Source organism: Ciconia boyciana, chromosome 6, assembly GCF_034638445.1.
Source record: "Ciconia boyciana chromosome 6, ASM3463844v1, whole genome shotgun sequence".
Classification (NCBI taxonomy): Eukaryota; Metazoa; Chordata; class Aves; order Ciconiiformes; family Ciconiidae; genus Ciconia; species Ciconia boyciana.
Window position 1 is genome coordinate 59,925,752 of NC_132939.1, and position 21,603 is coordinate 59,947,354.

A 21,603-nucleotide genomic window follows, 5' to 3' on the forward strand; every position below is an offset into this window, starting at 1 on the left:
AACTCAGCACCCCGCTCTTTAGCCAGCACCATGCTGGATTTGCCCAGGGCACGCAGCATGTTGAAGGATGCATCCCTGGATGCATGATGGAAATTCAGTGCTTAAATTAATTTCAAATGTGGCCCAGAGCCTCCAGAGCTTGGACCCGTTAGTTGAGTTTAAAAGGAAATTATTTTGCTTTCCAGCAGTGTGCTCGGTGCCGGGGGATCTCTGCGCGGGGTCCCCTGTTCCTCCTCTCTGGGACCGCGCTCCCGTCCCCTGGGCGCTGGCACGGGGCTCCGTCCTGAGCAAACATTTCCCTCTCCTTGTCCTCCGCTGAGCCACCTGAGCTTGCTCCTTTCCCCTGTGCCGGGCCGATAGTTATAAGACCCTCTTGGACCTACCTGGGGATTTATCACGTTATTGCCCGCAGCGAGAGAGCGCTTCTTCTCGCAGTACAAGGGGAAAGAGGTTCGGTGCCAGTGCCGGGGGTCCCCGGGAAGGGAAGCAGGCAGGAACCCGAGGGCTCTGGAACCCAGTCGCTGTGGCCTGTCTCTAACGAGGGTCGGGGCAGCAGCAGCACCCAGGGGCCTCGTTAGCGGTGGCATTTGTGGCCTGGCCTGTGTCAAATACCCTCAGCTGCCTGCAATGTCAGGCAGTGCTTCGTTACGGGAGCAGGTCTGATGGGTGAGGGTGAAATTATGGAGATGTATGCAAATTTATGTAAATTTACACTCTACTGGGTTTTCAGTAGGGCTTGTTGGCATATTCCATAAGGAAGCAGCTATTTTAAGTTTATTATATTTTGTTCTGGTCTCTGGAAGACATAATCCCTTCTCAAAGGCCTGGGAATTCATCATGACGCGCATCAGAGCCCTGACAAAGGGTGACGGGCAGCGCGTGGTGATGAGACCGGCCCTGCTGCCCCCCGTCAGCAGAGAGACCTCCGGTAATGGCAGTGCGAGCAGGCGGGACACAAAACACGAGCCAGGCAGGGCACGAGACCATCTCCAGGTCCTGGTTGTTGCCATTGCTTCTCAAGCCAGGGCAGAGCTGGGGCTGAGAGGAGTTCTGCGCTCAGGGGCACAGGGTGGGGATGTCACCGTGCCCGTCTCTCCCGAGAGGGCCCCTCCGGCAGTACTGGGATGCAAAGCAACTTGCCCGTGCAGGAGCTTCTGCTGCAGTGGCCAGGCACTTGGTGCTGAATGAAACGGTCAGCAGCTGGATCAAAATGCAGAGGAAGCCATGGGCTGCTGCAGGTGGTGGTGTGGCTGACACCGGCAGGTTGGGAATACCCACATCCCGTGGTCCGGCAACAAGTGCATCTCCATGGAGAGCAGTGACCCAGGGACAGGTCCCCAAAACTTGCCCCACAGCGCACAGAGTCACCCTCATGTGAACCCAAGGGAGACCCCCCCACCCCACCCCAAGCCCTCATCCGGACCTCATGAGGCCAGACAACACCCTGCAGACAGGGGGGCCGGTGCGGACATGGTGCAGCATGGTTAGCCTGTGCATTGCTTGCTGACGAGGTGCTGGTGCCGCGATGTTACCATGGTGCCTGCGAGAGCAGCCGCAGCAGCCGCCGGCTGGGTCTCGCTGCGGAGGGTAGGTATTCGTATCCATACGGGCGTTTTACTTGCTGCCTCTGAGAGCCTTTTTGTGCTCTTTTCCCCTTTCAGATCCGTTCATTGCAAGTGACTGAAGCTCCTCTAGCTTACAAGCCTTTAAATACACAATTTATTTTTCCCCGGACGAGGCTGATGCAGTGCTGCGTGCTGGAGGCCGTTGCACCAGGCAGCCCATCACCCCAGCTCTGCCCCATGCAAGGAGAGGGCTCCGAGCCATCCCCCAAGGAGCCCCCTGCCCCGGAGTGAAAGGCTTCCCTCCCTCTGCTGTTTTTGGGCCCCTCACTCCGGCATCGTGAGGGGTCTCGGTGGCTGCATCCCCATGACGTGCTGAAGGCGAGAGGCAAGAGCATCCCATGGCTGCACGCTGGGGGAGGGAAAAGACAACCCAGCGGCAACAGGGACCATCGCACGAGATGGTGGCAGGATGGTATTTGAGGACATCAGCTCTCCGTCTCGCCTGGGCACGCGGGGATTTCAGCATGAGCGGAGGGCAGGCGTGTGGCCGTGAGGTGGGACGGCCCCCGGGGACGCGCAGCCGACTGCACAGCCGGCACGGAGGGAGACGGGCCGTCCTGCAGCGCGGCTCACCGCCCGGTAACACCTCCGTATCGGGGTGTATGGATTCGCTGCTGGCAAGGCTTCATTTTTAAAATGCATTAGCAGCTCGAGGTCACTTACAATAGAGGCTTTAATTAAAGTAGAGATCAATTTTTGTCAGCGCGCTAGCAGAGCACATTCTGTACTTTTCCTTCAGGAGCCACGTTCGCTCGCTCCTACAAAAAGCATCACAGGGAGGGGGGGAGCTCTGCAGAAAAAACTGAAGCACCAGAGTCAGTTTGTGATGCCGGGGGCCAACAGCTGCTGGAAAACCAGCTGTATCCATGATCACCACCCTGCGCGCTGGCGCACGCGGACAGCCCACGGTGCAGGCAGGGTAATGCAATGGGTTTTGGTACACGAGGGTCTCTCCTGGGATCCTGCCTAAACAAGGAATTTAATTCGCAGACATCTTTGGTAAGCAGCGCATTAGATGGGTGGTTTATGTGGACGAGGCTGTGCGCAACACGGCGGAGCACCTGATGGCTTTGTTTTGCTCTTGGTCCTGAGAGTCAAGGGTCCCCTGCTGTGACAGACTAATGCAAAATGCATTAGTGTTAATGGCAAGATCTCAGGAGTCATTGCTTCCCGGGGGCTTAAAAGAAAAAGCAACCTGCACACTATTAATGGACACCAACTCGTATCATTGTGCCTTCCCTCCACGCGTTACAGCCGCTCACAGAAGTTGTGCAAATCCGGATTCAGACGGCGCAGCAGGCAGCGGTGCTCAAAATACCACCGAGCCTGCAAACAGACTTGGCCCAATGAATTTTTTTTTAATTTTTTTTTTTTTTTTTCTTTTTTAGCAGGAGGTAGCAGCAGCGCAAGGGAGGGGTTTGGCCGGGGCTGGCAGCAGCGGGGTGCGGGAGCCGGCCCAGGCGCTGCAGGCTGGCAGCGGAGCTGTGCCCGTCTCCCCCAGCAGCCCGCAGGCCGCCGCGCTGCTCTTCCTCACGGGACCGCAGGGCAGGGACTGCGTAAGACACTGGAAAGCAGGCGATGCTGCAAAACCATCGGAGGGTTTTATCTGTGAGAAAACAAGCAAGAAAGCTGCGTAAACCTGTGTAGTCAGCTGACAGAAAAAAAGTGCTGCGTCTTATTGGGGAGCAGGGAAAATATTTGCTGCAAGGACGGGGGAGCCGGCTGATTCCTGGGTTCATGTTCCTCCTCTGGCTGGAGCGCAGCATTGCAGCTCTCGCTTGCCGAGCACGTCCTGCTGTCTTCTGCTCCTGTCCTCAGCTAACCCCGCCGGCTACGCTAGTCTGAGCATCATTTGCCACTGGGACATGCTCTGCCAGCGTTGGCTTTCCCTGGCATCCCGTAACGGGCCTGCAGCTGATGTCCGGTCTCGTCATCACCCCACATCCCCAGAAACGTGTTTAGGAGGGCTTTGCAAGGGAGCGCTGAGATCGCGCTGGCTCTTTCCAACCACTGTGCCTTCCCTCCTGCCTCCCTGATGCGGTACCTGTGCCCACGGCACCCCGTACCCTGAACCCTCCGTCCCCACGCTGCTGCGCTCCCTGCCAGCGGTGAGCCCAAGCCGTGGGGCAGCAGCGGCAGCTCTTGCCCCACGAGCTGCGAGGAGCCCAAGGCTGCCAAGGAGGGATGTAAGGGGGGATTGAGACAGAGCTACATTTACAGGGGTGCAAGCAGACAGGAAAAGGCAGTCCAGACCTGCTGCCACCGCAACGGAAGGCAAAGGGCTGGGCAGGTGAACGCTACTTTCTGGTATGTCCTCCTCACTCCTGCCTGCCCGAGCCGCTTGGTACAGACAGGCAGGGTGCAAACCAGAACATGAGATGCTCCAGTAACCCAGCATGCAAGAATACCATCTCTCTTTTTTTGACTTTTCCTTTTAAAATAGGCTAAACTCAGCAGCAAGACAAGGTTTGTGGTCATGATGTGACACCTTCCTTCGACTGTTAATTCACTTAACTGCACCTAAGGGTGCAGTTCAGTTCCCACAGTCATCTCTTCCCTCAAACGCTTCCCTGCTTCTCAGTGCTTTAGACTACTGCTGCCAGCCCTTAAGATTTTTACACATCTGCTTTCTCCCGGGGATGCCTAATCTGGCGTTGTGCAGAACGAGGGTGCCTGGACCTTCAACATTTCCACGCTGAAGTCCCCTCCCTGTGATTTAGCCGTGTTAAGCACTTACTCTGCAAACATAAAGCGAGTGTTTACACACCTCCCCAGCAGATTGCCCCCATTTAGGAAGCTGCTTGTTCTCAGCACATCTGTGCTATAGACAGAGGTGTTGGCCGATGGGTTTAGTTCTCGGGTAGCAAGCGACACCAGGATGTATTCCAAAACACACAGCCTTTCAGGGCAAAGATCTGTGCCAGAAGTGACCAACATGTTCTGGTGAGTTGGTATGCCCATCGCCCTGGCTTTGGGACCTGATGTAACGCCTCTGTGAAAATGGAACGGGCAGAGGAGCAAGCAGACCAAATTATCCTTGTTCCTTGCATAACTCAATTCCTCACTTGCGATACTAGACTGGTAGCCTCCAGGGAGAAGAAAGTGCACCATCAGAGGAACATTTCACATTGAGTTCTGAATTTCTGCATTTCTCAAAGTTCTCATGAGGGCTGAGGAGGACTCTTTAGGTAACCAGCATCAGAAGCCTTAAGGGAATAGAAGATTTGCAAGGGGCTGTGGTGGAAGACTTGAGGAGGAATTCTGCTCAGCCAGACTTGAGGGGGGGAAAAAAAAAAGGAAAAAAAAAAGAAAAGAATAATGTATTCATACTGAGCAATTAATTTATTTTTCTAGAAACGCTCTCCTGCTTAAATTATAACCAAGTCCTGGCACTGCTGAGTGCTATGATTTAATACCCCCATAATTAAAGACTTTGTTGTCATCTGAAGTCCTCACTGTGCAGAGACAAATCACCTCAAGAGCAGTAGAAATGTTTTTTTTTAAAGTCAAAGGCTGATTAGCATGAATACTTGGGAGAGGGCTCCAGCACACAGCCCTCAAACCTCCTGTCCGCTATCACCCCAGACCCAGGGCGGAGTGCAGGTGCACTGCCCCAGACTGGCCCGCCCCAGCCTGCTGGCCTTGCCCAGGCAGGTTTGGTCAAGCAAGGAACAGCAGGGTCCAAAATATTAATCTAGGCCTTCCCCATTAAGATAACCTGGAGTAAGATGGGTGAGACAAATCAAGAAGTAACCCAGGAGCACCTGGGCACTCCGTACGGGATGAGGGATGCTCACCCCAGGACATGCTAGGGAAGATGTTGGTGCTGTTCTAGCTACAGCGAGCTCTGCAGTGCTCAAACACCAGAGCACGAGGGGAGCTTTGAAAAACCCCCTATATTAGGGGCTGCACCATTCACACACCAATCCTTGAAATGTTCCTAAGAGTTTCTTTGGGACTACCGCTTTGACAACAAGTCAAAAGTCTGTATTGTTTTACCACACTTAAGATGTCTGAATAGATCCTGCAGCCTCCTTACTATGGTTCGGCCATAAGGAAATAGTCACATAAATAATTTAAAAATTAATTAATAGGGCCAGCAACTCGATAAAATGACAACTCTAACACAAACCGAGGGCACACAATTTCAACACTGTATTCCACAAAAAGGACTTCCATCGCTCCTGAACATGCATTTACGTGCAGAAACACACAGCTTTCTCATAGCATTCAGGTACGGAGCTTCAAAGTATCTTTCAGTTTATGTAAAACATCCATGTGAACAAAGTAAATTTACCACGAAACTAAAGCAAGTGTCAGTGGTAGACTGTTTTCACATGTCAAGACAGACGACTATGAACTTTAAAACCTCCCTCTTCTGCTTTATTGACAGGTAAATTGTTCAAAAATGTTCTCACAATTCAATAATTACAAAGACTTAGACTTACATTAAAAAAGTAAAAACCAGAAAACCCCCAAAGCAGTAGTGTCCAGCTCTAACTGAGCCCCTTTATCAAGAATCTGAGAAAAAGAGCAAGTACTGTCGAACACTTAACGTAACAGGATTAAATGTTGACTAGAACACTCAGTTTAAACTAAAGATAAGTGCACGTCCTATACAGTGTTTCAGAAAAGAACATTAGCCATTGGTATATCATTAGCCCATTTAAACCAAATTTTAAATAAGTGACATCCAACTGTCATAAAATTGGCACAGAAGGCACACTAGTGTGACAATGACAAACTGGATATGCCAGCCACTGAATTAATTACAAGCTTTTAATGAAACATGGTCACAAATCTTTGATTACTAAATGTATAATACATGGAAGCATGAGATTAAATATACACGCAAAACATCACCACTGCACGTGGGCCATAGCAAAATATACAGGAGTGTGTTGTGCATTTTTCTACGTGATCAATACTTGATTAATAATCATGGGGTCTTCATGCAGGTGAGGATACAACTAATGAGAAAAGCAGCACCCCCAGTTACACATCCTTCACATTCCACTTTGGTAACCAATAAAACAGACTGATGTTTTAGTGCGATGTAGTCCCCTAGATCAAGCAGACTTCGAGGGCAATGCGTCCACGAGAAGGCTTGCTAGCTAAACAATGTAGTGTGTCCTTACACCAAAAAACCCAGGGAGAAACAACTTCTCAGAAGGAGATAGGCAGGAACTAGGAGTAAAATTTTTTTCACAGCAGTAATTACCAATATTTTAAAAGCCCTGTCTAATGACCGATCGATGAGGACTAAAAAGCAGGGTACAGGTAAAAGATAACTGGCAGTAGTCCTATGTACAAGACTAAAAAGTTGGTAGAAAGATAGAAAGACAGTTATGCAGCTGTATATGTAATGGCTAAATGAATTAAAAGGCCACAAAACTATAACCAACTTTTATTTGACTTCCTGGTGATTCTATTGATGTTGGTAATGACCTAAAGCTTCCTAGCATTCTCCTTAAGATTTAGGAAACAAAGAGTTATGGGAAAAAGGGAAAAGTGTATTCATTTGAGGATGTAACTAGACCTGCTTGCATTTCCTATTTAGAGGTCCAAATTGTGTCTAAAAGGATTTCCTGCTAATGAGACATTACATCATTCTATAGAAAAATAATATTCCTGATATTGTAGCAACATTATCAGTATCTCTCTCTATTTCTTTTTCAGCATAAGAATAAGACTATTTACTGGTGGCCTTAAATGCTCCTATGCAATAAAACTGTGTCACAGCTGTGCAGAAAGGAATCAACCGTAACTGAGCAGTGAACAATTCTGCATAAAAAGCTCGATCGCTATTTAGTAAAGAATTTTCTTCATTTCAATAGTTTGTATCTACAATCTGGATATATAATTATTCTTGTACAACACCAGAGATTCAGTGTCAGTCTTGGCACTAGCATCTGAGACAGCTTTGCCCTTGCTCTTGAATACTCCACAGAGTAGTGGATGATCGAAGCCAGAATGGTGAGAGCCGTAGTGTTACGCATCACAGGTTGACTGGTCCAGTCCGTCTAGCGTAAGCTGATTCCTATGAGGAGAGTTGGGACTTGGGGGACCACTTGGATTTGAGCTGTTGGATGGAGTAGAGTGTTTGGTGGAGTCTGAATCAGGCTGTTAACGAGAAACATTAAAAAAAAAATTACGCTTACTTAAAATCAATTCTTTACACTTAAAAGCTTTCAAAGGCACTCAAAAATTAGGGTGAGCAACACCTACGAAGCCGTGTGTATTAGATTCATTTCACAGCTAAACATTCATGCAAATACTTCCATTATCGTCAATAGGCCGTAGTGCAGCCCTGAAGGTGACCGTCTGATGTAACAGGAATTACGGCAAAGTACATGGAAACTGCTAAATCCCAGACTCCTCTCCTTTAGCCATAGCAAAGCTTTCCTGATGGAACGCATCTATCTGTGCACTGTTGTTCTGGATTTACCAGCCTGCGCTTTTTAAGCAATTTTTATAGTCTAGGGGATTTATCTGCCCATATAAACATGTAAACAATTACGGTCAAATAATTTTCAGGTTGGTGAGAAGGAAGGAAACAAGCATATGAACTGTTTACAAAACAGCAACAGCGACAAGCATGTGAAATGCCTGACAAAGGAGTGAAGGTTGCCAAGTATCAGGCTGGAGATCTGGAAACACAATATACTTACTGGAGACGCCCTGCGTCAATATCTCATAAAGACAGTCTATCCCCAGTTACTTCCCCAGCATTAGATTGGTTGTTGGATATTTGCCTTCACAAACTGGTCCCACTTCAACAGGACGGCTAGCAAGTTTCCCACTATTTTGGTGAGTTACAACTCTGAGCACTGCACATATTCACAGCTAATGAAATACTGCACAGGAAAAACTGGTACCATTGCAACAAGTTATTTTCAAGAAAGGGAATATATATTTAGCAAATAGGTTGAAAGGTAACATCCTTCAAGAATGCTGTTCACAAGGTTTTGTGTGGCTCAAACAATAAGATGATAATCTGTAACAAGATTATCCTAACATGATCCAGTTCATGCTGCGATAAAGCCAAAAGCCATAGGAAAAATAGTATAAAGCCAAAAGATGGTATTAGAGCCTCCTTTTTCAAGTTTCAAACTACTATTTTTTTTTAAATTTAAGAAGCCATGAGAAATTGTAAGATCTACCAAAAAAGAAAACATTGTGAAAACCTTAGAATCCACCACTACTTGTGCCTACAAACAGCAGTTATCACTAGAGCATGGAATGTAATGGACTTTGGGAAGGATGCTGCAGAATAACTAAGTCAACTGACATAGTCCATCATCATCACCTTTGAAAATCAAGACAGGTGCAAAAATACCCGTGTTTAGAGATCCCCATTTTCACATGCTTTTAATGGCTTACTCAAGGTGACAAAGGAAGTCAGAGCATGGCTGTAATCAGAACTCTGGTCAAATGCTTTGACTTGGGGTGTACTAAGGCATCCTGCAAAGGTCTGGCTTCAGGAAAACACCCTTCAAAATCCAGAACATTACACGGACCTGTAGTTGGGTACCAAAAAGCACTAAAAAGATGCAAAGATCTTGATCTAGGATTCTGCCTCTGAGCAATAATTCCTAACACTTTCCTTGCACAGGCAGTGCTTGAGCAAAGCTTGGAAGAAGCTACACCCATGATAAACCAAGGAAACAAAAATACATCTTCTCTCCTTAGAATCAGGGACACCAGTTTTGTGCAGCCAGGATATTTTCAGTTTGGTGACTACTGGCACATACTTTTACTCTTGCTAAAAGCAGTTTTACGTATTTTAAAATATGATTCCTTCTCAAGTTACAGGACAAAAAGTCTTCCTTAAAGCAGCACAGAAAATGACTTAACTAGTTGTATTACTTTGCTATTCTATGCTAATAGCCCAGAGAACATTTTTAGGAGCTTTGAGGACATTTCATCAATTAGTCAAATTTCCCTTGTCTACAAAGCTTAATCCAAGACATAATACTGCTTAAAATATCACCATAAAAAGATCTTTTCACAGCTTTGCTTTTGTGCTGGCATATCTAACTTGCAGTCACATATTACAGGCTGGAGAAAACATTTGCGGAAGGAAAACATCTCCATAAAGAACATGGTCTTTATGCAGTATTTCCTCAGAAATTTAATTTATTGGAAAAAGAAAACAATCTACAGCAACAGGATATCGTCAGTCTCCATTTAATAAAAGCCACTTTACCTCTTTGTCAAACTCCTGGTCAGGATCGGACATACTTCGGGAAGGCATGGCTCCTCCCGCATCACTCCCACCTGTAGAGAAAGCAGGAAAAAAGGCAGGTTTACACCTCTTGTTGCAGCCATAAATTACAGCTCAGAACTGACAAGCTTGCTTCCAGCCTTACTTGACGAGGGCCATGAAATATAGGTTTTGTTTCTCTGCTGCTGCTGCTGCTGCCGTGCAAGGTTAGCTGTAGACGGACATGGTTTTTCATCCTGTGCAGCAGGTAGGACACTCTACAGTTGAAAGGAAACACCTTGTTAGCCAGCAACAAAAGCTATCCAACTAGGAGTTGTTACTCATGAAAACTTTACTGTGCTTTTGAAGGTATTTACAACCCAGTGTTGGTAGAAAAACTCTGAACTTACTTGACCACATCCACATATTTTCAGTAACAGACACAAACCCTGAGAAAGACAGAGAAAGAACTAAGCCCCATAGCAGCCACTGGACCCTGTCAGCTAGCAAACCCCCTACGAATGGGCAGGGACTGCATCAACAGCTCTGCTTTCCTTCCTCCTCCTGCTGAAAGGACAAATGCATTACCCTCATCTGGGCTAGCTGAGAAGGACAAGAGAAAGCCTGGCTGGCAGCTATAAAATGGAGGGTACAGAACATAAAAGTGTACCTTCGCGCCTTCCTCTCGTGGACTTAATACTAAAATAGCTCACAAAATGCTGTATTTGTTAAATGCAAAATAAAAAAAAAAATAATGCTATAAAGCACTGCAACTTACATGCATTTTAGTTACCTCCACAGCATTAGTTTTTTCCCCCTTGTTTTTGCTCTAGAATTGGCGAAGTGCCACAAGCACACCATTCCAGTTCCTAACAGTTTGTAGCTACTCCTACCCTTGCTAGGGAAGCAGAGGAGGGACAGGAAGAGGAAGAAAGCAGAGGGGAGCCTTGCAGTGAGGAACGGTCACTCTGGAGAAAGATTTCAGCAGAGACAGGGCTCATGTGATAGACGTGCTCAAAGCCTGTTGGAGGTGATATCAGAGCAGAATGTCGAGAGGATGAGGGGGAAGGAAATTCATTCTGTTATTTTAAGAAGACAAACAAGAAAAAGGAAGGAGGAGAGACTGATTATTTACAAAACTACTAACAAGCTCCTGGCAGTGATACCTATTTCTTTCAGTGTCTCATTTGTAAGTCAGCTAACAGCATTTCCCTGCACAGGACTTAGAAGCATTGCACATCAGGAAGGTTCACCTTTCTCAAAATGATTAGAAGAAGAATTTGGTACAGAGATAACACTTGAACCCCATACAGCTCATCTTCACAGTTTTTCTGAGCAAGAACAAATGCACATATATTTCCCTCCCTTTTAAATGTATTTTACCAGTGGGAGGTCCATGAGAACCTGCATTCCATCTCCTGGTCCCATATGAGCCACGTGGTTGAAATTCGTTGGGTTAGAAATCATCTTTGACCTTAGCTCAGGGTCTCTAAGCATTTCCCTAAAAGAACAGAGTGATGTTTGCTATTAGCATTCCCAGCCTCTGCATGTCATCATGTATATTAAGTTACGTTTCACAATTAAATTCTTACCGCCTTTGTTGTAATCGCTCTTCCTCGGGAACCTTAAATACAAATCTTCTTTTGCTCCTAGTTCGAAGCATTTGCTTCTTGCTATTGTCAGATGTTTCTGGTACACTGAGGACGGCTCCTGCTGTAATATCACAATGCAATTTCACATACATAGGTACACGTTGACCCAGACACATCCAATACAAGTTTCATCTCATGCAAAGGTAACATTGCTTAAAATTACCCAGTTAGCTTGGTATCATTTTCCTATTTCTCCCCTTGCTCAGTACTCACCTGCAAACTTGTTCTTGAAATATATTAGTCTTGGTGGCTCGCAATTAAGGAGATTCAGCGTGCCGTCCGTGTTTAACGGTCTGATCTGTTTTGAGGAAGGAGGCAGAGAATTAACTCAAGCCTAGTGTTCACTGCAACAAAACATCAACATCTCATTTGGAATTAACCCAATTAAGTTCTATATTCAAAGAAAATTACTTACCCTTCGCAGGCCAATAGTCTGGACCCATTCCATAGTGTTAACATCAAATACATCAACACCATACTCGCTATACACTGTTACGTATGAAGAATTGCAACCTGCATAGATTAAAAACAAACAGAAGACCCTAATGTGGTTTCAGTAGTCCAGACCTGTCACGTATTTGAACAAATTTCAACAGTTACAAGTTTTCCAGTATGCGCAAGACATTTTAAAACACTTTTTCCCAGTCTGCTTTCAAACAGACATTTTTGTGATAATAGATTTGCTAACGACAACTGCCAGCATCATGGAAAGATTTAAATTTGACCCTTTCAGTATTTTTAAACTTCAAATTATGATTTCATGAAATTGCAAAATGGCATCTGAAGTTTTCAGATGCATACAAATTTGCTACTTGGTAGGAAGTGAGCATCTAGCTTTTCTACGGATGCAGATTACTTCATTTCGGAAGCAGCAAACTAACTATACATCTGCTGTGTGCAGGGGAAAAGAGGGCCACCATCTGTGAGGTGGGTCATGAAGTCCTGATGTGGATCTGTTCTCAATTTCCTTCCTCTTTTGGTAACAATTATCTAGTTTCAGATATTCATGTATGGGTTACTTTCATCAGGTTAACAGAAGAATGTCACAATGCTTAAAGTCCGCAACCCATTTTCTTTTTTCAACTTTTTTTTTTTTTTTTAAATAAAAAAGCATAAAAGGCATCAGCAGACAAGTTTATTTTAGGTCAAACGAAAAGCGGAGATCCCTAGAGCTTCATATCAACATGCTTCTGCTCATGTAAAGACTGTGTCCTGATGTAAAGAGCAGTTACTAGAAATTTATGGGATTTAATAGAGAAAAGAGCTGCTTCAATAAACAAAAGGAAAATAACGCAGTAGGACACTAAACACATCACAGAATCTTCTCAGAAGAACTGAAGTAATGGTTGTGGTGCTATTTTTGAAACTTGTTCACAGAAAGCCTTGGACAGCTATCATAAATACGCATCCCAGAAGTGATTTATGGTCAAGTATTTATTATATGGGGTCACAGCTGACTTGGATGTCCAAACCAAGGGAGACCACTGAGCATCAGACAGAAACACCAACTGCTTCTGCCTGGCCAGCCGGTAGCCAAGGCCAGCACTTACCAGTCAGAGCTGATGAGCTTGATCAGATCTCAACTGGTTCCCAGAGACACGTCAGTGCCTGCACTGGGCTTGCCCACGCTACCGCTTCGAGACCTCCTGGCCCCAAGTCTTTGCCCTGCGCCGAACATACTCCAGCTAAGCAGCCCCTACACCGACCCAGCACAGAACCAGAGCATTAAGCTGGTTTAACCGCAGCCTAGACAGGCCACCTGGGAGGACAGAGCTGACTGCGTTAGTGCAGACCTCGGCCTCTCCTAGCATGAGGGGGCTGAATGCCCTCGAGACAAATTCTCCGTCGTATCCTGAAACCTCTCTACAACATGGTCCTTTACCACAGCAGGAACTGCAACATGGGGAGAACTGTTTCCACTTTGGGAAACTGTCTGGGAGAACTGTTTCCACTCCTGATGGGACAGTTAAAAAAAGCCACCATCACCAGTGACAGACACCAGGACTGAGGAGGGAGGACAAGGCTAATGGAAAGTAATCCAGTTTCCTTTGGCAGCGGACAAAGTCGCTCTTTCTACAAAAACAGCCCTAGGCCAACGCCACTCAGGATTACACGTACAAGAATGCTATAAAGTAGTTTACAGTAAGAACAGCTTCTAATAATAACAGACAAATTAACTAGCACGCCTAGTTTGCAGAGATGCAAAAAACTGTAAAGCTGATAAAGAAAAAGGAAACATTAGCTTTGGCTAATGGCATTTTAAAGTAAATTTGCAACTACATTGTTTCCTTGGGCCTTTGCTTCAGACTTCTGTACAGAACTAGGTCAGAGTAAAGCAAGCAAACAATTTCAGTTCAAGACAATTAAAATTAAACAAACTGCTATTAGGGCCTGGTCTGATCAAACCAACGAGCACCTAGCTGTTCGGCGTACTATTTAAACAAAAAGCTATTTCTTGCTTTCAATCACTCAAAACACTTTAATTGCTATTTGAGCTCCAAATAGAAATCCCGGGTTTATCATGAACTGCCTTTGACTACTGAATACTGAAAAATGCTCCGCATGTGCTTCTATCCTAACTAGCTGATCAACCAATGTGCCTGGAAGGAGCAGAGCAGTTGAAAAATTACCCTCTACCTGCCTATATTATTTTTGGAAATTCTCCCCCTAAAATAAAACCAAAAGGAGAAAAATTGCAACCAGTTCTGCCAAAAGCAATATTTTTACCTCTTATTTTGTTATCTTTATGAACCCTTAGAGTCGCAGTTACATTTCATCTTCAGCTTTCTATTGTACTTTGAGTACAGGACACAGAAGACATCCTACAGACAACTAGACATTTACACTCTCTAGGGGAGCAAAAATCTTTACAGAGTTTCACAGAATGATAGTCTTGCACTGTCCTGCATCCAGGACTACTCTCTGCTCCGTAAAAGTTAATTTGCATTCCATTATTTGTTCTTCTGTGTCCTGTAACAAGACAGGGCTTCTTTTCTTGCAGCATCCAGGATCTCAGCCCAGGAGATCGCCAAGTCCAAAGCTACCATCAGGAAGAACTGTGTATCCTGTTAACTCACCAAAACTTAAACTGTAGATATTGAAAGACAAACCAAAGCAAAATAGAATACAATGCTGATTATTTTTAGACAAGTAAAGCGGCAACAGGGATATGGCAACAGAAAAACATATACATACTACAGGCAACAGGAGTTGCAGGCCACATTAGTTCCTGCATGCGTGACCTTCGACCTTGCGAATCGACGTATACTCCCATATGGCTGAAGCAAAGCAGGTATTCCTCATTACTGAGCTCCACAGCACAAAGGGCATCAAAAGACTGCTGTGAGAGGAAGATAAGCGAGGGGTCATTAGGATTTACCAGGTTTATAGATTGTCCATCTCCCTGGATGGTCAACAGAGAGAACCCAGACTGGAAGCCAACACAGAGCTTGTCCTTGAACACTGTCATCCACTGTACAGTTCCTGGAGCCTGGATTTCACTGAATTTTTTGTGGAAAGGTTTAGTTCTGTGAATTTCATAGCAAAAAACCTGTCGTTTGACAGCTACAAACAAACAAGTCGAAGAACTCTTCTTTAGTGTTCCAGTTGTAATCAATTGGCAGCCTTTAGTTTCTGCAAGCTTAATGTCAAAGTTTCCTTCCGATCCATCCAGAGAAGCCCAGGGGTAAAGGTGAACGTGATGGTTGCGACCACAGATGAGGATGATAATTTTCTCCTTGGGAGCAAGCTCGATCTGGTACACCTTCTTGCAGTCAGCAGCTCGGACTATCACTGCAAAGGAAACAAGAGCTGCCATAAGTTAAATAAGAAAACCTTCAGGCCTGGAAACACTGCAGTGTTACATACTGATGTCTGAAAATTAATCTAAACACAGACGCATACCAGATAAGAAAGAGCACTTATTACACACATTCAATGCTCCATTATGAATTCTCAGAACAAACAAGGAAACAAAGCATTCCTGTAACTCTCTCTATAGATACAAAGTCTCGCTTCAGCTACACTTTGCAGAGAAAGGCTACTTAACCTCTGGGATAAACGGAGAAATAATTTTATACAATAATATCTGTACTATCTATACACTGCAAGATGGTGTATCTTCTGAAACTGGCCCCACCTTCAGCAGAACAGCAGCATCTTCAGTAAATTATGGAGGAAGACCGAATTGGCAGAACACAAAGAGAAGAAATACAAAGTATTTAATGCTGATAATTGAGGATACAAAATGCTGTACTGTTTGCAAATGTCTCCGCCAAATACAAAAGCAGTACAGTAAGTGGATGTTCAACACCTATAGGGAAAGGCAAAAAACGCTGTGTGCGCTGGGGAAAGGGTAAGTCGGAACGGGCGTAAGCTGTAGGAAGAGAGGGTTAAGACAGGCACCAGGAAAAGCCTTCTCACAGTAGAGACTAGTTAGGTTACCCATGGAAGCCGGGGAGTCTTCACTGTTTGAGGGTTTTTTAAAAACTGGGTTAGAGGCAACTAACAAGGTTAGGTACAACATGTTCTGCTTTTGGGATCGTGGGTATATTGGCACTTTCAAGAAAGCAGTATTTCATGGGGTACAAGTAGAAGAGACTAAGCAATTCCAAACTAGGAAACGTAACACGTAATATGCATAAGCCATTTATATTAAAATATAATTTTCATTTTTCTATTAACTGTGTTCAAAATATTTGTGAATTATAACAAAAAGAAGAAATATTAGCTGGAAATTACATGCATTATTGCAGTAGTAGTTGAGTAACCTAGCCAAGTTACCAAACTCTGTAAAGTTATAACAAGACTTTGGCTGTTTAGATCAACGCCAAGTGTTTTGCGGCATCACCTCAATTGCACAAATAGATGATATGTCTGAAGAAATGTTCTATGAAATCACCAGCTGTTGGAACTTTGACACAGAGAAAAGACTTTTTTTTTTCCCTAGCTCCAACTCCAGCTTACAGTTTAGTTTATTTGTCAAGAATTAAGTGATATCCTGACCAAAGACCCTTGATATAAGCAGCTGGCAGTTAATTAATACTGAAAATTACAACTGCCATAAAATGAAAAAGAGATTACGTTTTATAAAAATGCTATTAACACACAGGAACTGGTCATAGAAAACTCATGCAAAACATCTTTTAACTTAAACCCCAAACTGATAATTCATTTTCACATTTACATGTGACACAGTGATGCAGATAATCGTTCCTTTATGAAATGACCTTTCAAATAAAAAGTACAATTTTCTTTTATGCAAGAAGCTGTACTGGAATCTCTGGAATTACTTGCATCTAAAGTTACGTTCATATCTAAGTACTTACAGAATGGTGACCACTGGAAGTTTACTCAAAGGAATGGGATTTATTACTGCTAAAAAGAATTTCAAATATCTGCTGTCTCTGTGTTCAAAGCAGTTTCTGCTGAAATTGGGCAATGGCTTATTCTAAGCAAGAGGAAGCAATAATGTTTTGCTTTTTGCCTCAAAACTACTTCCCTGACTTTGTCCTTCATTTTATTTTGAAAGTCAAGTAAGTCTTTAAAAACCTGTATTCACCGCTGTATTTTACATTGAAACACAAGTTTTAGCATGACTGCAATCCAAATTTCAAATAGTCACTAACTAAATTGCACTGAAAAAGGAAATCCAAATTCTTCCATCAAGCCAAAATTTAAATATCTTCTTTAAAATTTGAACGACAATGACTAAAAATAGTCAAAGGGATATTTCAAGAATGTCCCAGGGATTTTTTCCAAAGTTGGAAAAGGGACGCAGGCACCTTCTAATTTTACAAATCTGTATCACTGACCTCAACAGACTCAACTCCCAGACAGCTAAAGACACCAGAAGAACCTAAGCTCAGAGGTTATAAATACAGGGGAAGAAAGCATTACGTATTTTGTTAGAAACAATCCTACCAGAGAGCCAAGGCTGTTAGGTCTTATACCACAAAAAGTATGGATTTACAGTGTTGTTTAAATTTTGAGTGCTTCAGGAGTTATAAGAAAGGATGGATTTCACGAGGTATGTTTGGTGCATTTAAAGTCAGAGAGAAAGAAATAACTAACATTCCTACGGTAACTTGGAAAAGGATAAACAGGAGTAGATTATTGTATTTTAAATCTGCGTTGCTTCTTAGAAATATATTAATTCCATAAATTCAGTTTAACTCAACTAGATTTTTCATTTTTTTGTTCATTTGTTTGTTCAGAATAAGAGTATCTTATTTTGGAAGCAGATTGCAAAATTAACTTGTTCTTTGCTTTTCCATGTTTAAAATTGCATTTTGTATGGATTGACCCCAAACGATCCCCATGCTCATGTGCTAGCAATCCTTTGGGCCTCCTTGCTTTCCCCACCATACCAAGGCATGTCTCCCATTGTTATTTGTGTCTGTGCTCAGTATATCAGGTTAAAGGGAAAAATGCTTCCCTTACTCCCTAGCTATGAGGCCTAATAATTCAATGACTGATAGAGGGGAATGCCTGTGCTGCCCAGTGAATACGCAGGATACACTTTCCTGTGGTACCTGGAGCGCACACTGTGTGAATTTCTGGAACGGACATGGTAAGTCTTCAGAAAGAACAGGCTAAAATGATCCCACTTTTCCCAAAGCAGAGGGCAGAGTGGACTAAGAACAGAAAGGAAAAAGCAGGTTCAGGAGGAAGCATGGATTCAGGGAAATAAAGAGATAACGGAAAGGGGCAAGCAAGGCATTTGCTTTGGCCATCATTGGTCTGAAACAGAATGTGAGTGGTTGTCAAATTTCTGGAAGAAGTAGACAATGCTACATGGTGGCTTTAATGGAAAATCTACAAACTCTTGTGGTGTTTGCACTGGCTGCCTAACTTCTAATTCATGGCATTTTAAGTCCTCTGATGGTACAGGCTGGACAAGTCTGTTTCCATGTCAAGTTTTTTCTCACTCAGCTCAAGTTCTGTTTAGCAAGTGCCTGATAATTCACTGCGCATCAGCTGCTGCTGTGTGTGCTCTGTGTGCTGAAGCATTTTGCTACCTGCTGTGGGAACACAGTTAAGGTGAGAATGTGTCAGAATATGCCCAGTAACCCACCCCTTTAATTTCAGCCAGTCAACTGAATGTAATGATAATGACCAAACTAGTGCTTATATCTGACATTCCCTTTCCCTTCTCATCAATTAGCTGAGTGCTTAATACTTACCATACATGAAGGGTTGTTGTGTAACCTATATTATAACAGCACTAAAAGTTATGGAGCTCATTATTCTGTATGTAATTACTGCATGCATTATGGCCTAACTTACCATCACGGGTTACCTCTATCACATACAGTCCTTCTTCTGACCCAATTGCTATTCTGTCTCGATCTAAACCAGGAAGGGAAAAAAAGGCTGTTAATTCAGCTATACTTAATCTTATCTTTAAAACAGACTGTTTGCTTTGAACAGCTGGAAAAATTTCTAGACAAACATATTTTCAACAGCAAATCAAATTTGCTTAAGTTCACGCAGTCTGTCAAAAGCACACTATATACCGTATTGCTAAAACAACCTGTTAAGCAACTAAACAGTATTATTTACTCTGAGTGGATGAAGAAATTTGAATATCAATGCAAGACTAGCATTTTTTCCCCATTATTGAATTCCTATGAAGGAATTCAGCTGAGGAATTTATTTCAAGGTGTCAGTGCTCTCATTACAGAAGCCCATCTAAAAGCTCCAACAACTCTCACACTTTGTTTTAAAAGTTAAAACAAACATACCTACAATAGCAGCAGCTAAACTTGCTTTAATAAGAGGCAGTGTACTGTCATAGGCTTCTTGTGGAATATGCACAACCTGGTTTTTCAGTCTGTTTTTGTGCAGGATAGACTGCAACCCTTCCAGGATTCCAACCCACTTTCTCTTCTCATTCTCATTTTCTGTCAGGATCAGTAGAGAACAAGACTTTGAAGGCAAACCTAAGAGAGAAGCTGTCACCTTTTAACAGACAGAGAAAGCAAAATTAGTAAGAGTAATAAAAGCCCTTTTTGTCAGTATTATATACTTCACAGAACTGTGAAAGTAAAATACACTTTTTTGTAACAATGCGATGATGTACCTAAGTGGTATGCAACACAGCACACAGCTAATATAGCCACAGTGCTTTGAAAAAATGCACAAGCCTCAGTGGTTTTCTTTAAAAATATTTGGTCTTGCTTAATCATTTTTAATCCTAAAATATGGGCAAGGAACTCTACATTCCTTTCCTACAATAATCTATATGTGCCAGCAAAAGGCTCCTTCCTGCTCCAAAATGGAATTTTAGTAGCATGCAATAATTTGCCTTCATCCCCCCCACCCCCCCCTCTTTAATAACTTATTGAAAATGACACACATACTTTCTGAGTCAGACGCACTTAAACCCAATGGCATTGCTACAATCAGTTCTAGATTTCGATTTTGCTACTTAATTTTCAAAATATTTGTCCAGGGAGAAGAGCACATCATATCTGCATTAAAAGCTCTGGAAGAAAACAATCTTTTGAGACTGAAGTATTCTCCCACTTCCCCAAGTTAAAAGAAAATCACGATGGCTTCACTTAATTTTCAGGTAAATCATCCTATAGAAGAATTATCCAGGAACTTTCTGTTGGCCAAAGTATGCACTTACTAATTCTTAATATTAGAGATGTATGAAGAGATTGTAGGAATTGTGAGATCATGGGAACTATGCTTTCAGTCATAGACAAACAGGCCAGCACCCAGTATCAGCCCTCACAACAGACTTTTAGAACAACCATAGTTAAACTGAAGAAAAGCAGCAAAAGGTGCTAAAGTGCAAAACTGAAGGCTATAACTATTCATACACGGAAGAGCACACCTTCAGCCTACATGCCTTGATAAGAAAAATCACCATAAAGATGGATGACGTGGTTAGGCAACATACACTTCCTGAAAGAGTGAATTAAGCAATAACATTCATCTTAAAGAAAAAAAAAAAAAATCTGAAAGTAAACTTGGGACAATAGGATGTCAAAGACAGAACTCCAGAAGTAAGATGAAAGTGAAGAGCAGTAGGAAAAGAACTGACTAGTTTGCAATTGCTCATAGCTCGTATTACTCTGCATCAAGTTTTGTTCCTGTCCTAAACTGTAACTAAGCATTAATATTTTAAAGATGGATGGAGACATAATGAACAATGTTTCTAAATTTGAAAACAAAACAAAACCAAACCAGACTTCAGCTATGGTTTTCTCTTTGAAGTACCACGATGTATTACTCCTCAGTCTTTTGAAGGTGGCATCTTACAGGCAGTGAAATGAGGAAAAAATGGGAGAAGTTGGTCATAATATACCTAGCATTATTCATCATACAAGAATCCAGTATTTTCTATGAAACTCAAGGCTTCTTAACTCAAACTGCTACTGTGGAAGGACTCCACTACAGACACTCTTACACTATTATTAAAAATGTATCGATGGCAGCACTTGAGACTGCAGTGTCTGGATGCCAGGACAGCCTAACATCCAGCTTTAAAAGCTGGTTACCAAGGAGAGATGTTGGAGTCTGAGACAAGCTCTTCCTGTTCTTGATTTCATGGGTGGTCAGAGGTGGCAATATTTTAGTGATCGGCAGCATTCTGGTATTGCTTTCTGCTGGTGGAAGATCCAAAAGACAGGAAAATCTGTCTTTGATGGGACACCAATATCATCATGTGTTACGTGCAGTAACACATATGGAAAGAAGGACCACATTTTTATACAGGTGATGTAAAGTAACAGCTTTAGCTGTTGTGTAGAAGCCACTCTATGTCATTATGTCAGCAAGATGCAAATCTAGAATTAAATGAAATTGAGAAAATAGACTCTTCTGCATCAGATATTACTGGTTTCCAGTTTTAGAAATTCATTCTTTTGAAGGAGGACATAAAACTGAGAAAAGAGGTGGACTTTGGCAGCATCTTCTCTGGTCCCTGTCAACAGGGTATCTAAATAGATATACTCTCACACCAGGCTTCTCGTTAATTCATCACATGTCCTAAGTAGGGGATAAACTGATCAAACCATGGAGACATTTTGTCATGTCTATCCACACAAGTATTCTTACATGGGGATATCTGTCAGAAGTTTTTTCTTAGACACCCTTTCAGTTAAAA

At 43.3% G+C, this 21,603-nt stretch overlaps 1 protein-coding gene across 9 annotated transcripts in view; it reads right to left on the bottom strand.

Moving 5' to 3' along the window:
• Window positions 1-5,780: 5,780 nt before the first annotated feature.
• The window catches only part of CDC42BPB (CDC42 binding protein kinase beta), a 96,919-nt gene continuing 81,096 nt past the window's right edge, over window positions 5,781-21,603 (bottom strand). For 4 of the 9 annotated variants that reach the window (XM_072863598.1, XM_072863595.1, XM_072863594.1 and 1 more), the window contains 10 exons: window positions 19,229-19,445; window positions 18,771-18,833; window positions 14,679-15,275; window positions 11,899-11,996; window positions 11,697-11,781; window positions 11,424-11,544; window positions 11,215-11,332; window positions 9,998-10,109; window positions 9,835-9,905; window positions 5,782-7,748 (listed from right to left, as the gene is read on the bottom strand). In XM_072863598.1, coding sequence (XP_072719699.1) covers window positions 7,617-7,748; window positions 9,835-9,905; window positions 9,998-10,109; window positions 11,215-11,332; window positions 11,424-11,544; window positions 11,697-11,781; window positions 11,899-11,996; window positions 14,679-15,275; window positions 18,771-18,833; window positions 19,229-19,445 — 1,614 coding nt within the window. In that variant the 3' untranslated portion in view covers window positions 5,782-7,616. Of the gene's footprint in view, window positions 7,749-9,834; window positions 9,906-9,997; window positions 10,110-11,214; window positions 11,333-11,423; window positions 11,545-11,696; window positions 11,782-11,898; window positions 11,997-14,678; window positions 15,276-18,770; window positions 18,834-19,228; window positions 19,446-21,603 lie in introns of all 9 variants that reach the window. The other 5 variants (XM_072863592.1, XM_072863599.1, XM_072863591.1 and 2 more) reach the window with 3 other exon arrangements.